Source organism: Crinia signifera, chromosome 7 (genome assembly GCF_055691185.1).
Source record: "Crinia signifera chromosome 7, ASM5569118v1, whole genome shotgun sequence".
NCBI classification, from domain to species: domain Eukaryota; kingdom Metazoa; phylum Chordata; class Amphibia; order Anura; family Myobatrachidae; genus Crinia; species Crinia signifera.
Window position 1 is genome coordinate 69,246,944 of NC_139223.1, and position 19,039 is coordinate 69,265,982.

The 19,039-nt window shown below is 43.4% G+C and overlaps 1 protein-coding gene across 2 annotated transcripts in view; it reads right to left on the reverse strand.

Annotated features, from left to right (window-relative positions):
* Positions 1-19,039, reverse strand: part of ABCC1 (ATP binding cassette subfamily C member 1 (ABCC1 blood group)) — a 128,168-nt gene that overhangs the window by 37,631 nt on the left and 71,498 nt on the right. The window contains exons 13-24 of one of the 2 annotated variants that reach the window (XM_083153291.1): positions 15,880-16,026; positions 15,156-15,243; positions 12,738-12,807; positions 10,859-10,985; positions 9,208-9,384; positions 8,326-8,493; positions 7,036-7,210; positions 5,707-5,733; positions 3,949-4,027; positions 3,442-3,562; positions 2,917-3,124; positions 9-319 (exon numbers count right to left, since the gene is read on the reverse strand). In XM_083153291.1, the coding sequence (XP_083009417.1) occupies positions 9-319; positions 2,917-3,124; positions 3,442-3,562; positions 3,949-4,027; positions 5,707-5,733; positions 7,036-7,210; positions 8,326-8,493; positions 9,208-9,384; positions 10,859-10,985; positions 12,738-12,807; positions 15,156-15,243; positions 15,880-16,026 (1,698 nt within the window). The remainder of the gene's footprint in view (positions 1-8; positions 320-2,916; positions 3,125-3,441; positions 3,563-3,948; positions 4,028-5,706; positions 5,734-7,035; positions 7,211-8,325; positions 8,494-9,207; positions 9,385-10,858; positions 10,986-12,737; positions 12,808-15,155; positions 15,244-15,879; positions 16,027-19,039) is intronic. The other variant, XM_083153292.1, reaches the window with a different exon arrangement.

Sequence of the window (19,039 nt, forward strand, 5' to 3'; positions counted from 1 at the left end):
GTACTCACCTGTACAAAGAAGTAAAGCAGGCCAAGTGGAGGAATAATGACAGCCACAATTGGTGTTGCAATAAGAATTATGATACAAGCTCCAACGACATTAAATAGTGACCCCATGAACATCTTTGTGATCTGTGGAATCATAGAATCGATGGTGTCTATCTCCTTTGAAAAACGATTTACAAGGTTTCCACTCGGTGTCCGCTCAAAAAAACTCATGGGAAATCGGAGGACATTATGAAGTAAATCCATGTGGAGGTAGCGGGAAGCAAGGATGCCCCCTAGAGATACAGTAGTGGAATAACCAAAGACCGCAATGCCTGCAATGCACAGAAAGAAGCACAACTGAATCCAAAATGCCTAACACACTGTGATGAAAGCAATAGCTATAGTATAAATGCCAGTCCCCTTGCTCAGATCAGATCTACTTCCTTCAACAAATGGAAAACTTTACCTATGTTATAGTTAAAGCAGATATTTTTTCTGCAGAGCACAAACTCTACAATCATTATAGAAAATGGGAACGGAGAATTCTAGAAGCAGACAAGTTAAGCATTACACTTAACACAGGGACATCAACACCTAAACAGGCATAAGGAGAACAAAATATGCCAATCGCACAGGACCTCTTAAATTTTGAGGATATCCTAGAATGTATCAATCAGATTAGAAATGACAAATTGGGGGTGTGCTACAAAAATGTAATAGCAACAAGAATAAAAGAAACGGTCGTTCACGTGGTGCACCTGTTTTTTTTGTGTTTTTTTTTGTTATTAAAACCTTTATCGGATCTATTAGGAACTTGCGAAATATAAAGGCATTAAAGCGAAAAAAAACAAAACATAAAATAAGTATTAAAATAAAATGGCTCGCTGAGAGTGCACGGATTTGTGATATATAATCTCTTATATGTATGAGTTTTCAGGCGTATATGTTATTGGCACTGTACCTTTTTATAAGTATACACTCGTAATTTTTATTCCTATTTTTCTTTTTGTTATTTCTTTCAAATATCACGAGTAGGTATATAAAGGGCTTACAGAATTAATTCCTCATTGTGATCAACCCCTATTGTTCACAAATATCTCCGAGAGTGACTTGTGTTACAAATTTTGTATATGATACTTAGTTGCAGAAGTAACCCTAGAGCAAATGACTTGATGCTTGGAATTAGCAAATCTGTTTATGTATACAGCTATATATAGGAACACTTATGAGAGGTAAACAATTGTGACATAATAAATGCCCTGTAGGTTCGCTCATGGGGTATTAAAAGGCATGTGCTAAGTCAACTAACCCCACATAGGCTATTTGCATTCAAATGAACCACGTCCTATAGCATTGCCAGGAGTAAAAACAGGGTATAATGTAGAGAGAATCACTAGAAACAAAGTTGCAGTATTGTATTGAATTTTTTCTGCAACTGTGTGTTTTATAGTGAAGCCAGATACTGTGATACTAACAGGACCTGCCGCTATTTCCGACAGGAGAAATAGCCGTGGGCACCTATTCAATGCCATCTTGCCCTCAGCCTGACTTTAAAAGCTGTCAGGCCCATTTTGCAGAGAACGGCTGTGAATGGTCGCGATGATGGCCGTTCTATCCATGGCCGTTTACGCGGACACGCACCCTTTTGGCCAATTGTCAGGCGGGACATAGAATCCCGTCTGGTGATTTGCGGTAGAGTAAAATGTAAAACGGGCCAGGGTCATGGCTGTCAGGACGGACCGACAGTCGTGACCCGGGATTGAATACCTCCCTTAGCCTGATATTGCGGGGCTTAACTGTTACTGGGAGTTGTAGTAATCTTTAATTGCCTGGGTGTGCTCCAGCAATTAACATCTTAAATCACAGCATTCCTTATATGTAAATCATAAGGTGCTCACAATTGTCTAATAAAATTTAAACTGTCTCTTCTCAAATAGAATTGGTTTGCTCTAGTAATTAATAGCATCTTATAGCATGGTGGTCCTTATATAGAGATCATTAAGTGCTCACAATTACTGAAATTGTCACTGCTCAAATGGATATAATTACTGCATCATATACTGTATGTTGGTGCCCAAACATAAAAGGTCAGTGTGATCAAATGTCACATACACAATTGCTACAAAACACAAAGAGCTGTTGGTCACATTTGTGGTTGAGAACGTGTGGTGCCGTTAAAATCAGCGCTAGCAGTGCACAGAGGCTGATGGCAGCCCAACATATTACCTTGGTGCTGGGCTTGCCCCAGCACGGTGATCAGCGGTGGTCCCGGTGATTGAAGAGGAGGTCATCTCCAAGCGTCCCGGATCCGACCTGGATTGGAAGCATGTTACAAATACCAGGTCGGATCCGGGATTTTGGTGTAAAAGGGGTATTAGACACTCAGTATTTATAAAATTACTGCATCAAGACAGGCAATGTTGTGCCTTGCAACCAAAATAAAAATGTAACCGTGTGACATCCCTAAAGCTCCCCACATATAAATGTTGTGCCTTGCAACCAATCATCCTGTCATTTTCTATGGCATTTAAAATAAAAAAGTAAAAACACTTGATTGGTTGCTGTGTTTTAAACCACTTCTTGCTTTGGAATACCATTTCACATCACCACAAAACCACAAGTTATATATGGGCTAACCCGGGTCATGACCCAGGTAGCTACCTGCAATGGTCCAGGAAGGACGTGGTTATAGAGCAGTGTGAATGGGTAATCCTTGTCCTCCTGTTTGCTGCAGCTGGAGTCACAGACCAGGTGGAGGTAAGCGCTGGCAATACAGCAGGTACAGTCAGTGGTGTGAATGGGTTTCAAACCTTTGTGACACAGCTTGAAACCCATGATCATTACTGACTCAAAGTTTTAGTGCTCAGGTATCCACAAGTTTTAAGTAAAATCAAATTAGTAAAATAAAAAAGTTAAAATGATGTCTAACCTTGTGACATCCCCAACGCTCCATAAACACCAAGTCTGTATTTTGTGTTCTGCTGTGTATTATTGACTATTTTATCATCAGTCCACAGGCTGAGCCAATAGTTGGAGGACAAGGAAGCCACGTGATTGCAGAGAAATAGGATGACACTCAGGAAAAAAAGAATGAGTCCAGTGGCTTTCATATATTCCCAAAACACTGCCAATTTCACCTAAAATAATAAATAAAAAAAAGTTATTTTGCAAAAAAAAATTTTTTGTTTAATATTATTTGGCCACCAAGTTTTGTTTGCTTGGAGTACTGGAAGGTCCCAACTTATTAGGCAATTTTTTTTTATGCAATAGAAAGAAAGATTTAACTACTGTATGGCGATTACATGGCTGTATGGTTCATTTTATGCACCTGGTCTCAATGGGTGTGTCCGAATTGGCCGACAACATAAGTTTGGCTCTATAGTGAAAATGCAGCAATACTGAAAAATTCATTCTATAAAAAGGGAAACAATATCCAAGTACTTGTACCACTCACACTGCCAGTTTTGGCCTTATCGGCTTCAGTCAGCTTCCAATCATTTCCTTCACCGGATTTCTGGAGGTTGGCAGTGCTGCTCTTATGTGTAGACGGGGCCTCCGAGGATGCACTCAGCTGCCTGTAGGAAAGGGAAAGATGATGCACCATGACTGCTGACTTTGACATCTGTTATTCTCAAGATAAAAGCAATCGGCACTTGTGTAGTTTCACGGCGCCAGCATGGCGCCGCGCTACTTCCGGTTTGTACGCTCGGCAAACTATCTAAAATAAACTAACTTAACTCCATGCCAACATGGATAGTTCATACCCCTACTATCCATGTTGGCATGGAGTTGATTTTAGATAGCGTGGCGTGCGTAGCGAGCCACCGAGCCCGCAAGGGGACTCAGACGTGAAAACTACACAAGTACCAAGCAATCAAAATACTACAACAGAGTAACAATATTAGTACTTCAAACATTAAGCAAAATCTAAATTTTCGGGTAGTATTTACTGGACACCTACCGATGTAGATATCGCTCTTTGTTTTCATTAACCAGAACTCCATTTTCCATAGGTTTCTCATCAGATGGATGTGGTACATCTGTGCAAAAAGACCAGCAAGATGTTCACTACAGACTCCACTCATACTGGAAACTGTAAATCATTTGTCATTACTCAAAGTACTATTAAGAAAGGTCGATAGCCATGCATACAACTTTTCATGCATACAACTCCTTCCCTTTACAATTCACAGATGGTCCTGTTGCCAACACCTTCATTACAGAATTAAGCGGCTTTTTTTACTAGTTTTTTTGGATTCAGTATGAAATCCCGTCAGTCGGGATCCCGGCGTTCAAAATCCCGACACCGGAATCCCGACCGCCGAAATCCCGACAGGGGGGGGGGGGGGGGGGGCGTGGATCGCCCCCCCCCTTGCGGGCTCGCTACGCTGGGCACGCTAATTTATTCTCCTTCCAGGGGTGTCGTGGACACCCACGGAGGGAGAAAGGGTCGGGATTCCAGCGTCGGGATTCTGAACGCCGGGATTTAAACTGCATCCTGTTTTTTTCCTTTTGAATTTGCATTCAATTGATTAAAGTGTCGATTTTTCAGCGATTGGTGAAATTGTGCCCATTTCCTGATTTTTAGTTCTTTTTCGCTGATGTAGTTTTGTCTGTGAAACTGCATCCGCAAAAATAAGTACTAAATACTGTCCAAAAACAGTATATTTGGCTAGCATGCGATTTATTGCATGTATATCCCAGGGGAGCTGGCAGCTGCGGGCAAGGGGGTCCGTGTGGCGCGGGGCAGCCATCGGGGTCCCTGTGGCACTGGGCAGGCAGCCAGCGGGGTCAGTGCGGTGTCTGGGAACTGAGTAGTGCTATTTGCCGAGAGGCCAGGCGGGAAGTGCTGCTGCATTTGAAAACATTATTAAAACACTGGCCGGACGCGAATGGGCTGAATATTACAGCTGCTTTAACTTTTCATCCCCAATCAACAGTGTAGCTTCCTAAATATTTCCCTAGGGCAGATTCAACAAATCTTTTACAGAAGATCCTTGTTGGGATAGCAACCAGATTCTGGCCATCAGTATTTATCTAGTCCATTCTATATAATGATAGCTAAAATCTGTTATGTAAGAATTAACTCCCTAACCACCAGCAGATGGCAGCAAAGTAACAGGCAAAAAATAAGAAGGGCAATGCATTTCCCAGTGGTGCATGCAACCCGCATTCTTTCCCAGGGATATACAGATGACACCGTAGCACAAAATATTGCAATATGGTAGTACAGGTATGCTAAAAAAATAATAGTAATAATGTATGAATGTTGCCACCGGCTGAGATCTGCTCCCTCCCCCCTTGCATTCGCTGGCCCGGGGTTTGGTGGACTTGCAAGGCTGTGAAATTGCAGCCTTGTGAATCAACCAGAATAAACCCCATTGTCTCTTGTGACCGCAGGAGTGCGTCTATCGCCAGTACACACTGAGCAATGTAGACAACATGATATGATCTGCCGATTAGTCCGATGAGCTCACAGCAGAGAATAATCCCCGGCAATAACCAGGGTCCAACCTACAGTGTAAACGGGATTCATGACTCTGGGTCATGGCTTGAGACCCATGTCTACTGACCCGAGATTTTGGCGCGAAGGGAATAGAGGACTACTAGGTCTCTCCTGAAACTGTATAAACATTTTAATTGTACAACAATGTTCTAATGCAATCTGAAGACACATGCACAAATAAAATACAAGACACCAACATGCTCCAACACAAACCTTCCTCCTCTTCCACTTCAGTGTGGACTTCATGGCAGCAAAAGGCAGAAAGATAAGCAGAGTTAGGAAACAACAAACTGGGCTCTACATGGACTAGGGTCAGTCTCTAGAAACTATTATTTTTCATCCTTAAAGTAAACTTGAAATTTAACATTTTTTATTTAGTTCAACACCCCCATCTAATGTAGACATTAAAAACGTCAAATGTTATATGATCAACATGGATGAAATGTAAAAATGTCGCCATGAAAGTTACTTGAATATATTGTGCATCAACATTGTGCCCATGTCGACATTAAATCAGTGTCAAAATTATACATGGCACATGGTGACCGTCAACCTACTATTCCTTCTTTCTACTCTATTGTGATAGGCTGGATAATTTCTGAATGAAACCTAAAACACAAACTAACTTCACGGGAGGGGTGCAGCCTAGTAAAACCAATCTAGGGGTGGTACTAGTCTGCACCCCTAGACATGAGGCTTTTGACATGGTGGCCAGCTCTATATACAAATGAAGACTTATTATACCCACAGATATAATCCAGGTATATCACTTCTTGCTTCACCTCTTCACCAAGGCAAAGCAGGAAGTAGTAGTGATGAGATGTATTAAAACTTTGAATGACAAGTGAATTTGTTAAAATAGGTGGAAAAAAATTGCAAAGCAAACATTAACCGTGGTTTTTGGAATCATTCGAATAATTTTTTTATTCCCCCCCCCCCCCCCCCCCCCCTAACCCTCTTTTCATACTTACCAAGTCCCAGGGCGTCCACAGCAGGCCTCCGGCATCTTCTCCAGGGTCTCCAGCGGTCCCAGGAATGCATTGCGCGAGTGTGCGCGCGCACCGGTGACGTCAACGGTGCGCGCGCACACCCGCGCAATGCATTCCTGGGACCGCTGGAGACCCAGAGAAGATGCCGGAGGCCTGCTGTGGACACCCGGGGACTGCGAGGGACCACCGGACACCATCAGGGGACAGGTAAGTATGGCAAAAAAAATGTATTCCAAAAACCGAAAAATTCCCCTATCCGGAATGCTCGTGGTCCAGAGCATTTCGGATAGGGGATACTCAACCTGTATATAACAAATGTGAGCGACGCTGGCATTTTTTAGCGAATAGTTTGAACATCTCACAGAGATGTTGGCACTCAAAGGGTTAAACATCTAGGCTGCCGACGTGGGGGAGGGAACTTAGTATTAGTTACCCCCCAGTGATTTTGGCTGGTGGACTAGGATTCATTGGGCAATAAATATACCAAGAACCTCGCTATGGCTCAATGTTAGATTGCAAAGTTTAGAAGAATACAAAGTCTGCAACCTCTCACCTTGGGCATTGTTCTGCTCTGCGTTGGCATATGTACGTAGGAATTCTGCAAATGCACCATCCTGCTTTAAGAGATCCTGGTAGGAACCAACTTCAGTGATTTTCCCATCCACCATGACAATAATGGAGTCCATTTGTGGCAAATAACTCACTCCATGAGTTACAAGTATACGGGTCTATATAAAAGAAATCATAAAGCTACTATAACAATGATTGTATGCCAGAAAAAATACTGTAAGTGCAAGTTCATGTAAAGGGCTGAAGTCATTTTGTGTGGTGCCTCCCAGTTACAGCAGGTTTACATTTTCACAGGTTAACAAGTCAGCAAAAACATAAACCTAACATTTTGCATGGAGTGAAAGACAGTGTGGCCCGTTGGCAAATGTCAAAAACCCATATATTATTAATATACTTCTAGCATTTACAGCACATACATCTTGTAACTTATTTTACCAATGCTATACATCTCCTTCCCAGCCGCCATCACCTCATGTACAAATCAGTGGTCAGAGGAGAGACTGCCCCACCCACACAATGACACTGTTCCTGTTCATACAAGGGGAGATGTAGTTTTGAGAGAGAAAGTACCAACCACTCAGGTGGGAGATGTATAATCCTCCGTTATGGAACTTCATGGTATATGTGCTGCAGATACTGCTTCTCCTCATGAATTAATGTGGGCTGTGTTTTAAATGACAAGGCCGTTACCTACAAGATAAGGCTTCGATATACACTCAAATATGTGATCAGTCAGTGACATGGACCATTGTGACAACTTCAACTATTATTGCTGCATACCCAGCACTGTACCTGGCTATCGTTTCAGACAAGCTTCCTTCACAGGTGCCTCTGGGAGGTATAGGACAGCTGCATGCACAGCACGCACGCAAGCAGCAGTCAGTGACAGCAGTCCCGCCAAAGTGGTAGCGTGCACTCAAACAGGTGATTTGACACCTTCCCTCTTCCTCAAAATACATCATAATACACTGCACTGAAGCAGGGACCAGCTTTGCCGCTCTAATTGGGCAAAGCAGGTCTTCCCAAACAATGGGACAATTTATCATCATATTTCTCCCCCTCAGCTAAAATGACAGAAGTTGATTGGTTAGCACTTCTCTCTACAAGCTTTGATAACAACCTACCCCCTCTCCAAGTGAATTGGTGGTGGTGGGCATTTATTTTACATCTTGGACTATCTGCATTGAAGAGCGGTGTGCAGGAAGTGTGGTTTAAACGGATAGTGCCTTGAGCGGTCAGCTGTAGAGATTTGAATCCATTTTCAAATACTCACTTTATCTTTAAGTAGACCCTTTGGCCCAATAACCTTTTCAAAAAGGTGTTTCCCAACATGAGCATCCACAGCAGACAGAGGGTCGTCAAGCAAATAGTTGTCAGCATTACAATAGACAGCCCGGGCAAGGCTCACTCTCTGCTTCTGTCCTCCAGATAAATTCACACCCTATCAAAAGAAAATTCATTTTATTTGATTCTATCACTTAAGGTTATACGAGTAGACAAAATCACAAGCTGCATTTAAAGCCGACTCACAATATGAAAAGGTTGAGCTTTGTTTAATTTGAACAGGATACATATTACACATATCTACCTCTCCTTTCCTGATCTCTCTCCCTCTATCCTCACTCATATTTCCAACTGTCTCTCTGCTATCTATTTTTGGATGACCCAGCGCTTTCATAGACTTAAAATGTCTAAGACTGAGCTTATCATCTTCTCACCCTCCCACATCAAACCCAACCATCTCTCATCCTAACCTTCTGTTTATGCTCACTTCTACCCCTTCTGTCATTCCTGTCTGTCTAACCCTCCCCTTTAGAATGTAAGCTCTAACGAGCAGGGCCCACTCTCCTCATGTGCTTTTCTTATGCTTCAGAAACTGCAACTATCCTAATTTACCCAAGTTGACTTGTGCCATAATTCACTATTTGTTTTATTTGCTCATTTATGTATTGTTAGGCGCTGCAGAAACCTTGTGGCGCCATATAAATAAACAATAATAATAAGACTCTATATATAAAACTGTAGTCAGGCTTAATTATTAGCAAACAGTGCTCAAATAGTACATTGAAAAGTATTGTTGGAATGAAAAGTCCAATTATTTTATAGAACTGCCATTTACATGACCAAGAAATAGACATATAAACAATATTCAAACCTTTTCTCCAATCTCCGTTCTGTCTCCGGATGGCAAGATCTCCAAATCGGGAAGCAGAGCACAGGCCTCCAGAACACTCTTGTACAGGGGATCCTTGCGCTCTCTGCCAAACAGGACGTTTTCTTTAACAGAGGCATTCTGAATCCAAGCTTGCTGAGGAACATATGCTATGCCACCCTAACAAAGGGGAAACTTTAAATGCAAACTCCACTATATATGCTGATACAAGAGTATTTAAGACCATTCTATGAAGCTACAGTATATGCAAGTGTTGCGTTTATTTGAGATGCTGGCATAACAGTTAGAAATTAAGAATGGCTTGTAAATATATTAATGCCAAGTAGAACTATAGCTAAAAAGGCAAAATGCACAAGTGGTCAGTTAATCAATCTTGCCTTATTGGGCAGCATTCAATGCTCATGATTCACAGGTTTTTTTCGGCGAATCAGGCTGTTTTCACTCCCTGCAGTGAATATTTTTCACTGAAAATCTGATTCACCCTATTCAATGTTTGCCGAAAGCGAACAGTAAATGCCGGCCAGTTCTCCGTTTCATGCTCGCTGCAATTTGCTGGTGAATTTCAATGGGGTTTTCAGAACGGGGGTGGGGAGCTGCTCATAAAATATTCACTGCACACTGGTCCCGCTCATTACATATGCACGAGCGGGACCAGGTGCATCGGCTCAGTAACCGCGTCCCACGCCATCTCTCCCGTTGCGCAGCTTCTGCTGCCTTTGTCCCCGGGAGCCCTTATCCTCCTCCCCCCACCACCACACACACACATTCCGGCGCAGGCAGGGAGACTTCCATCTCCCTGCAGATTTGTTTTGATTTAACAAAGCCTGTTGTGGATCTCCACTATAGCGCATTCTATATTACACACCTTTTACACTGCACAAATAATCTGGGTCCGACCAGGGTGCCGGGTGGACCCGGGTCACTATGCGGTGTGAAATTGCTTCTTAAAAAATACTGGGTCTAGCAACCTGGCATTCCGACCTGGGTAAAAATAAGGGTTCTACCAGGGTCAGACCCAGGTTAATGGGCAGTTTGAATGGGTAACCAGAGTCTATGGAGGCCCTGCCTCACACGCCGCCGCCCGGATTGTTGTTTACGGAATCTACTTTCCAGTGAGACCATGTTGTGGTCACGGTTTCCCAGATGCTCAATTACATTATTTGTTAGTACAAAGTCCAATATGACACGTCTTAAGGCCCATACACACTGGGCGACTTTGAACTGAAAGTTGCTCAAAACAGCATGTTTGAGCTGCTTTCAGCTCAAAGCAGCCCAATGTGTATGGCCCGCCGATGAGCGCTGCTGCGCGCACCTGCATCATCACCTGGAAAGCTGCTCATCTGCTGGTACTACCAGCAGATGAGCGGCTTTGAGGACAGTTTTGAATAGCACTGCGCTATGCAAAGCCTTCCGCTCTTGCGGCAGACGGTGCCGGGCAGTATGCAATGAGCAGCTTGCCCCCCAGCGATGATCGCTGTCCATACACACTGGGCATAGTCGCCCAGTGTTAATGGACCTTTAGAGCACTAGTTGCAATGCTTCTGAAGAACCATTTTCAAAAGATTCAGCATCACTTCTCAAAACCCTTGTTTACTTCAACAGGTAAAGTGGAACATTATGTATGCAGATATACCTTCACTACTATGCAGCCATCTTTCTTTTCCATTTCTCCCAACAGTGCTGATAACAAGGAAGACTTTCCACAGCCCACTTGGCCAACCACTGCAACCAAGGAGCCATCGGGAATAGTAAGGTTTATCCTGAAAGAATGAGAAAATTATGTTTTCTGACCAATGACGTTGAAGTGTATTTTATTTTCTTGGTTTTTAATACAATAAAAACGAATTCTTACTGTGGGCATAATTTAATTTCTCTAGTGAACAAAACCATGTGCACTGCAGGTGAGGCAAATGTAACATGTGCAGAGAGAGGTAGATTTGGGTGAGATATGTTCACACCGAAATCTAAATTGCAGTGTAAAAAATAAAGCTGTCCGTTATTACCCTGCACAGAAACACAATAAATCACCCACCTCTAAATCTCCCTGCACATGTTACATCTGCCCCATCTGCAGTGCACATGGTTTTAGAGAAAAAGCTTGCTTTGCATTCCAGTCTGAATAAGGCCTTCTATATATGCACAAAATATGCTGTACGGTGGAGGCATAAGCAGTGTGCTAAATAATATACCTTTCACATAGCACCTCAGACCCAGGTTATTGCTGAGTTGGTGACATAGTACCTTGGACCCGGCTCAAAGTACTGTGTGAGAGCTTCACAGCCTTTCGACCCAGGTTATACACGCTCTGTATAATGGGTGACCTGGGTCTGCACATCTATTCTTGATATGCAAGATGGATGGTGGAAGTAAGTTAACAGGTCTCTGGTGAGACTGCTTGTGCTAAGCTTCTTTTGCACCTGAAACGTGATTCGGGTGCACAAGCAGACGGTTGAAGAATTTTTATATATATCTATGTGCGACTGAGTCTGTATACGCAGTACAATGGAACTTGGCATGGAAAAAATAAAAGCTGCGCGCCGCTGCATCATAGCACTTCATATACCGATTCAGATGGGAGTTCTATTTCAGGTAGGATGTTGCTGTGGGCAACCAATCAGATTCTATCTTTTCTCTTCCAGAAAGTTTTAAATAAATAAGTAGTAGATTCTGATTGGCTGCCCATATTAACATTTCATGTGAAGTAGAACTCCAATCTTCAAAATACTCAGTCATACACAGATGTCATACAAGTGTTGCTTATCCAATTATTCAGCACAGATTCCTGGTGCATTCTAGCCGCAACACCAGTGATTCCCAAACTTTTTTGAATAACGACACCCAAAAGTATAAGTATGTTTTTCATGGCACCCCAAGGCCAAAAGTGGCTTATTGAGAAATTAATGCAAATAAATAAATCAAACTTGCCTCTCCATAAGGGATAAAATGCTCTGTTCCTGGACTTCCCTGGTAATGAATGATTGCCATCACTCATGATGGTAATTGATAAGAAAGATGTTTCACCACAGGTGATGGTAATCATACATTACCAGGGAAGTCCAGGAACAGAGCATTTTCTCCATCGTGGAGAGGGTCAGGTAGGCCACATATTGTATGATGGGAAGCCACCAGCACTAGGTGTTGCCTATTGCACTAGCCAATTTGAATTACTTCTGGACCACCAACCCCAGGTGTCCCAAGGCACACTGTTTGGGAATCACTGCGCTACACATTTTCAGGTCAAAAAGAAGTTTGTCGCAAGCAAAGTATCAATGGAGAGGAGCAGCTTGCAGCAACAATGTATGAGGACACATCTGTAGTTACCATCCCAGCGCTCAGTATGCCAATCGGTATGTAATCAGGGCTGGTTAGCATTTGGCCGGAGAGGGGGGGTGCAGTTATCAGTAAGAAAACATAGGGTTAAGCTGTGGGGTGGTTAATGTTAGGGTTAGAATGCAGAATGAGGGGGTCAGGGACAGGTGGCCAAAGAATATGGATAAATAGAGAAAACTTACTCTTTCAAAAAGGGAGGCTCACTCCTTGACCAGGAGAAAGTGGCATTGTTCATGTGAATACCACCCTGTGCTGAAAACAAGGGAATATATTACCATTAGATATTTAGAAATCTGTATGCTTAGCTCTATTAAAAAAAAAGCAAAATAAAGAAAAAAAAACCCATACAAATATCTTCTGTTCTCTATCTGTGAGCAGAGCACTGAGATACTGTACACACACAGATTAGTGACAGTTATGCTGAACAGAGGAGCTACTGTATATACAAAGGTGCCATCATGCCTAATGAATACATTTCTGTACACACACACACACACACACACACAAAAGAGCTTATGAAAAGATGAAGTCAGTACAGCCACTGCAACTTTGTACACAGTTGGCCGCGCTAACATATGTAAGAACTGCAGAAGGCATCTCACGTTGAACACCAATAAAATCCTATTGCCGGCTTCTATAAACCATATCTGCGTCTGAAGATGCAGCATTGGATCAACTGTGTGCCCATTGTTTTCCCACGGTGCCTGGGGAAATAGCACCACCAGCTACTGGCTTCTGAGCACCCAGAATACTAGGCAGACAAGCCCGCACTTTACTAAAATGGTTGCAGGGCATGCTGGGATGTGTAGTTTAGCAACAGCTGGAGAGCCAAGGTTCTTCATCCCTGCACTAGATTGAAGTATTGTGTTTAGCATAAGGATTCATGTTAACCCTTTGAGTGCCAACATCTGTGAAAGATGTTAAAAATATCAGCTAAAAATGCTGGCATTGCTCACGTTTGTTATATAAATTCAAATTAAAAAAAGATTATAATTTCCTATATAAGGTAAAGGTTATATGTCATTATGCCTAATAAAAATGTCCCTCTGCAATTTTTTACACCTATTTTGACAAATTCTCTGGTCACTCAAAGGGTTAAACATGATTTTTGGTTATGCTGTTGTTACTAGCACTTGTAACATCCTTACTAACAATGTACCCTAAAGAGACAATTACCATAGGTCCGGGGCCTGATTCAAGGTGGCCTAGACTAATACACATGTAGCTCCCCTTGTAATGTATTTATTTATTATTTGTATATTGTAATGCTGCTAAAAACACATGCAAGAGCGTTTATGGACTGGACAGTCATACTGCCCATGTACACGTAACGTAGGGTATACAACACCCATGTAGGGTCTAATGCTTGTGCTAGGGGCAGGAGAATTTGGCTTTAGGCTGCCCAGCTGGCAATTTAGCACAATGTACATAAAGCAATGGTTCTATCAGTAAGTTACATTAGCACAGAGATGCCGCAGTCACCAGAAGAACTTTACCCACCACAGTACTTAGTCAGGCACTGCATAGGCCAGTGGTTCCCAAACTTTTTTGAATCACGGCACCCCAGAGCATTAAAATATTTTCAAGGCACCCCTAGGCCAAATGCTTCTTATCGAGAAATTCAGATTTTTTTTTTTTATTAAGTGCATTGTGTTTATATTTTACAGTTATCTGGTGAGGGACAGGATTTGCTTCTGTTTGTCCACATATATTATGATTGGCAGCCACCAGCACTGGTTTTGCCTGGTACATTGACCATAAATAATATGAATTGATCCTGGTCCACCAACCCAAGGCACCCCTGCAAGTGTCCTGAGGCACCCCAGGGTGCCTAGGCACACAGTTTGGGAACCACTGGCATAGGCCAAGAAAGAAAAGACAGAAATAACTAAGAATATATATAGCCCATAGGCAGATAAGAGCTAAATTGACAGGTCTCTCACTTACAGGAATACTGGGGGATTGGCCCCATTACTGTGAGATTACAGTATACAGAAGTGTGTTTAGATCTTCCTGAAATGTTGCTTAATTGTACAGAGTATGAATACTGATTCTATTACACTATTAAAAAGTGTCCCTCATTTGCAGCAAGATTTGAGAATGTACACGTTCGTACAATTATACAGAAGTATGCTATTCTCAAATGTAGTACTCTGGCTCCATACTGATGATCGGTTATGTGACATTTGTGCTTTGGGCACAATGTATGTAAAATAGATTAGATTTTAGAGGCATCCTACCGATACCTGTCTCTTGCAAACGACCCATTAGATACAGGCTATATGCTAGACTATTTGGGAGATACGGACCACAGAGGACACAGAACACTGTACAAAATCACACATCACTAGGATAAATATCCCTAACCCCTATAAATTTGTATTTTATTGGGTGACAAAACATTGTTTAAATTGACCATCAGTCCCATCAAGTGTTCAGACCACAGTGGTAAGTTCTAGATAATAATATTTCTAAGCTTGCACCACAAAAAGAACTTTCTTTGTTTTGTCCGAGAGGATTTCACCCCCCCCCCCCCCCCCCCTTTTTTGAATACCTGCCACCATAACCCACGGGGAAAGGTTTTACAGCACAGTAATTACCACTTTTCTGGGGCTCTCTGATAATGCTGTCCGGTTCAAGTTCCTCATTTGATAAAAATACTCTGAGGCGCTTCAATGACACACTGGTCTATGAAGAAATGAAATATTACAATTACATTCTATGAATTTCAAAAATGAAACAAATTAAGCACACTCAAGCTTAATAGACAGTTACAAAATAAATATAAACAGTTACACACAAGCGACATTCCTACAAGAACGCTAACCTTTACAGGGATATGGACAGAACAAGAGGATGTCATGTTTTAGATCCCCCCCAAGGGATCTAAATACTTCTGTGCCTTCCTAGATGTATTCACCCCAAGACATACAGGCCGTTGTAAAACAGGTGGCACTCAGGAGAATTTTAAGCAGGTAAATGCAGAAAACAGTGCTTTTAATTAGAGTCTACATTTTGAGGAACGGATCTTATTTCTTAGGACATTGCTGTTCTGGGGAAGGGGATACGTTCCCTGAAATGAAGACTCGAAATTTCTGCATATATCTGTTTAAAAGTCTCCTAAGTGCTGCCTAGCCGAAAATTGCAGATATACATCTATATCACCTTCTACACAATTACATTTCTCTCACTGAATGTTTACCTTCTTCAAATGGAATCTCTAATCTGATCAAGGAAAGACACACACTCTAAAATGTGCATAACTTTACTATGGGGTTACTATAGAGGTTGTTTTCACGGGGGATGGACGGATTGAGATCTTACCTGGACCATGCTGCTGATGACCATAGGTAGCATGTTTAATGGGAATCGGAGGATATTAAATAATGCCAGGGAAACAAATGCCTTTTCAGCATCTAGAATATTGTTTTCATCAATTAGAACATAAACAGCAAAAGTGCACAGAGCAACCTGCAGGACAGAAATAAAAAAAGTGAATAAAGAACAATTGCCTCTACAGAGGGGCGTGGCCACGGAGGCGTTAGCGTGAGGGAGGTTGATGCCGGCTCTCTCCTGGACCCCGTCCCTCTCCCGCCTCATGCGCACGTGAGAGACCCAGCAAAGGACCCCCATGCCCGGCTATAACAAATGACTGAGAGACAGCTGAAAGACCATCTTACTGTTAGAGGTGGCTGACCCCGCGACCATACGCCCCCGGTCTCTCCGGTTCTCCTCCGCAATCCCGCCGGCTGGCGTGCGGCACCGGAGCGGCGCATAGCCGTAAGGACGCACCCGGCTTCATTTCCTTCCGGCTGACCTCACGCAGCGCACATCACTGCCGGGTGAGAAACGCCGCCGGGAGACGCCGGTACAGAGATTGAGAGAGAGGAGGTCTATTGCGGCCCCTTTGGTAAAATTCTTCACGGCAACCTCACGCGGCTCGGCTGTCGGGGGATATCAGCCGCTTCCACTTCAGCACAGCGACAGAAGGGGAACGGGCAGCAATCCCCATCCAACCCTCCCCGACTCCTGACAGCGATATTGCGGTCATAAGAGGGAATAGTGCAGTACAGCACATGGCTCAGCGAAGGCTCACTTGCAATCTGTGACAAACCACCTGCAGTCACAGCTATTTCCTGGGGTACAAGATTGCCTGGCTACTCCCCGAACAGTGAAATAAAAACTTAAGTGGAAGCGTTTCTCCAGCTCTCAGCGGCAAGCACATTGGGGAAGTCGCATACCGTGGTTGAAGGTGCCGCAAGAGTCTGCACTTTCCCCTGCTTACCTGACCCCCCCCCAGATTTACCACCTGCTGCAAACGCCTCAGTAAAGCTGCATATTGCATATTAAAAAATCGGCATCCTGGTGATGTGAGGGCCTGTACCATCTACAGCTGACCTAACCCTCCAGATTCTTCATCACGTGGATAAAGGTATTTTTTCCTTTTTTTCTCTTTTTTTTTTTTTTTTTTTTTTTTTTTTCCCCCCTGAGAGGCTGGTTGGCGGATAAAGTACTGGGATACGTCCTGTTAAAGTATTGGACAGTTATCGGCACATAGTTGCCCACAGGGTTAAAAATACCCTACACAGGGGGTAACAACAGTAGCAAGGAAGAGCTAGAATACGTGCAAAGATGGGGAAGACCGGCCAGACTGCGGCCGCAGCTCGCTTAGAAAAATATGCACGATCACAGACTCAGGCAGCAAATAGCTCCCAGACTAACACCCCACAGACTACCCCGTCTAAAGCGTCGGCCGAACCACGACCTACGGAGGTCTCACTGCAGCAAGTACTTGATGCAGTCAATTCATGCGAAACCAACCTGATGGTGCAGATCAACAAAGTTCAATCTGACATTTCCTTGTTACGACAGGATGCTCAAGTGATCAGGGAAAGGGTTACAGAGGTGGAGAACCGTGTCTCATCATTAGAGGACGCCATGGCTCCTCTCCAAGTCCAAGTTAAATCTATGTCCGGCCAATTGTCAGACATGCGACTTAAAATGTCAGACTTTGAAGGGAGGCTTCGACGCAATAATGTAAGGTTCATTGGCTTCGAAGAAAGGGTGGAAGGCAGCAATCCCGAAAAATTTCTCGAGACATGGCTAGTGCAGGAATTCGGGAGGGAGGTGTTTTCACCACAGTTCGTGATCGAAAGAGCTCATCGTGTGCCGTCCCGTCCTGCTCCTCCAGGGGGTCCACCACGCACAATAATAGCCAGAATTCTCAATTTTAGAGATCGGGACTGTATTTTGCGATCAGCCAGGAACAAGGCAGACTTTGGGCATATGGGCAAGAAAATATCGGCCTTCCCAGACTTCCCCATTGACATTCAACGGGAACGCGCAAAGTTCAGAGATATCAAAGCAAGACTCAGGCAGCTTGATCTAAAATATTCCATGCTGTATCCCTCGAAACTGAGAATTGAAGTCAATGGAACAACTAAATTTTTTTTCACCCCTGCTGATGCCGCGGTTTGGCTGGATGGCTCATACCCTGGTGTGGGCCCTCTTGCCAACTAGCGATTCGCATGATTATTTGCGCTTGGGCTGTCTCATTGCATAGAAGTCTGCCAGTTATATATTGTATCTTCGATATTATTGCTGATTTCTCTTGTATGGGGGAGGGGAGGGGGGGATAGTGGGAAAAGTATGTGTAAAATTCAGGGGATATCAAAGCAAGGCTCAGGCAGCCTGATCTAAAATACTCCATGCTGTATCCCTTGAAACTGAGAATTGAAATCAATGGAAAAACCAAATTTTTCTTCTCCTCTGCTGACACCGCGGGGGGGCTGGATGGCTCCTGCCTTGGTGCAGGCCCTCCTGCCAACCAGCGGATTCGCATGATTACTTGTGTTTTGATTGTCTTATTCCATAGTAGTTTGCCAGTTATATAATGTATTTTTTACATTTTTGCTGATTTCTTTTGTATGGGGGAGGGGAGGGTGGGACTGCGGGAAAAGTATGTGCAAAATTCAGGGATATCAAATCAAGGTTCAGGCAGATTGATTTGATATACCCCATGCTGTATCCCTCAAAACTGTGAATTGATATCAACGGGAATAACCAAATTCTTTCCTCACCTCTGCTGATCCCGCGGGTTGGCTGGATGGCTCCTACCGTGGTGCGGGCCCTCTCGCCAACCAGCGGAATAGCATGACTACTTGGGCTTTGTCTGTCCTATTGCATAGTGGTCTGCCAGTTATATAATGTATCCTCGATATTTTGGCGGATTTTTCTTGTAGGGGGGAGGGGAGGGGGGGATAGCGGGTAAAGTATGTGTAAAACTCAGGGAGATCAAAGCAAGGCTCAGGCAGTTTGATCTAAAATATTCCATGCTGTATCCCTTGAAACTGTGAATTGGTGTCAATAGGAAAACTATACTTCTCTCCATCTCTGATGATGCCGTGGGTGGGCTGGATGGCTCCTACCCGGGTGCGGGCCCTCTTGCCAACTAGTGGATTTGGATGATTATTTGTTTTTGACT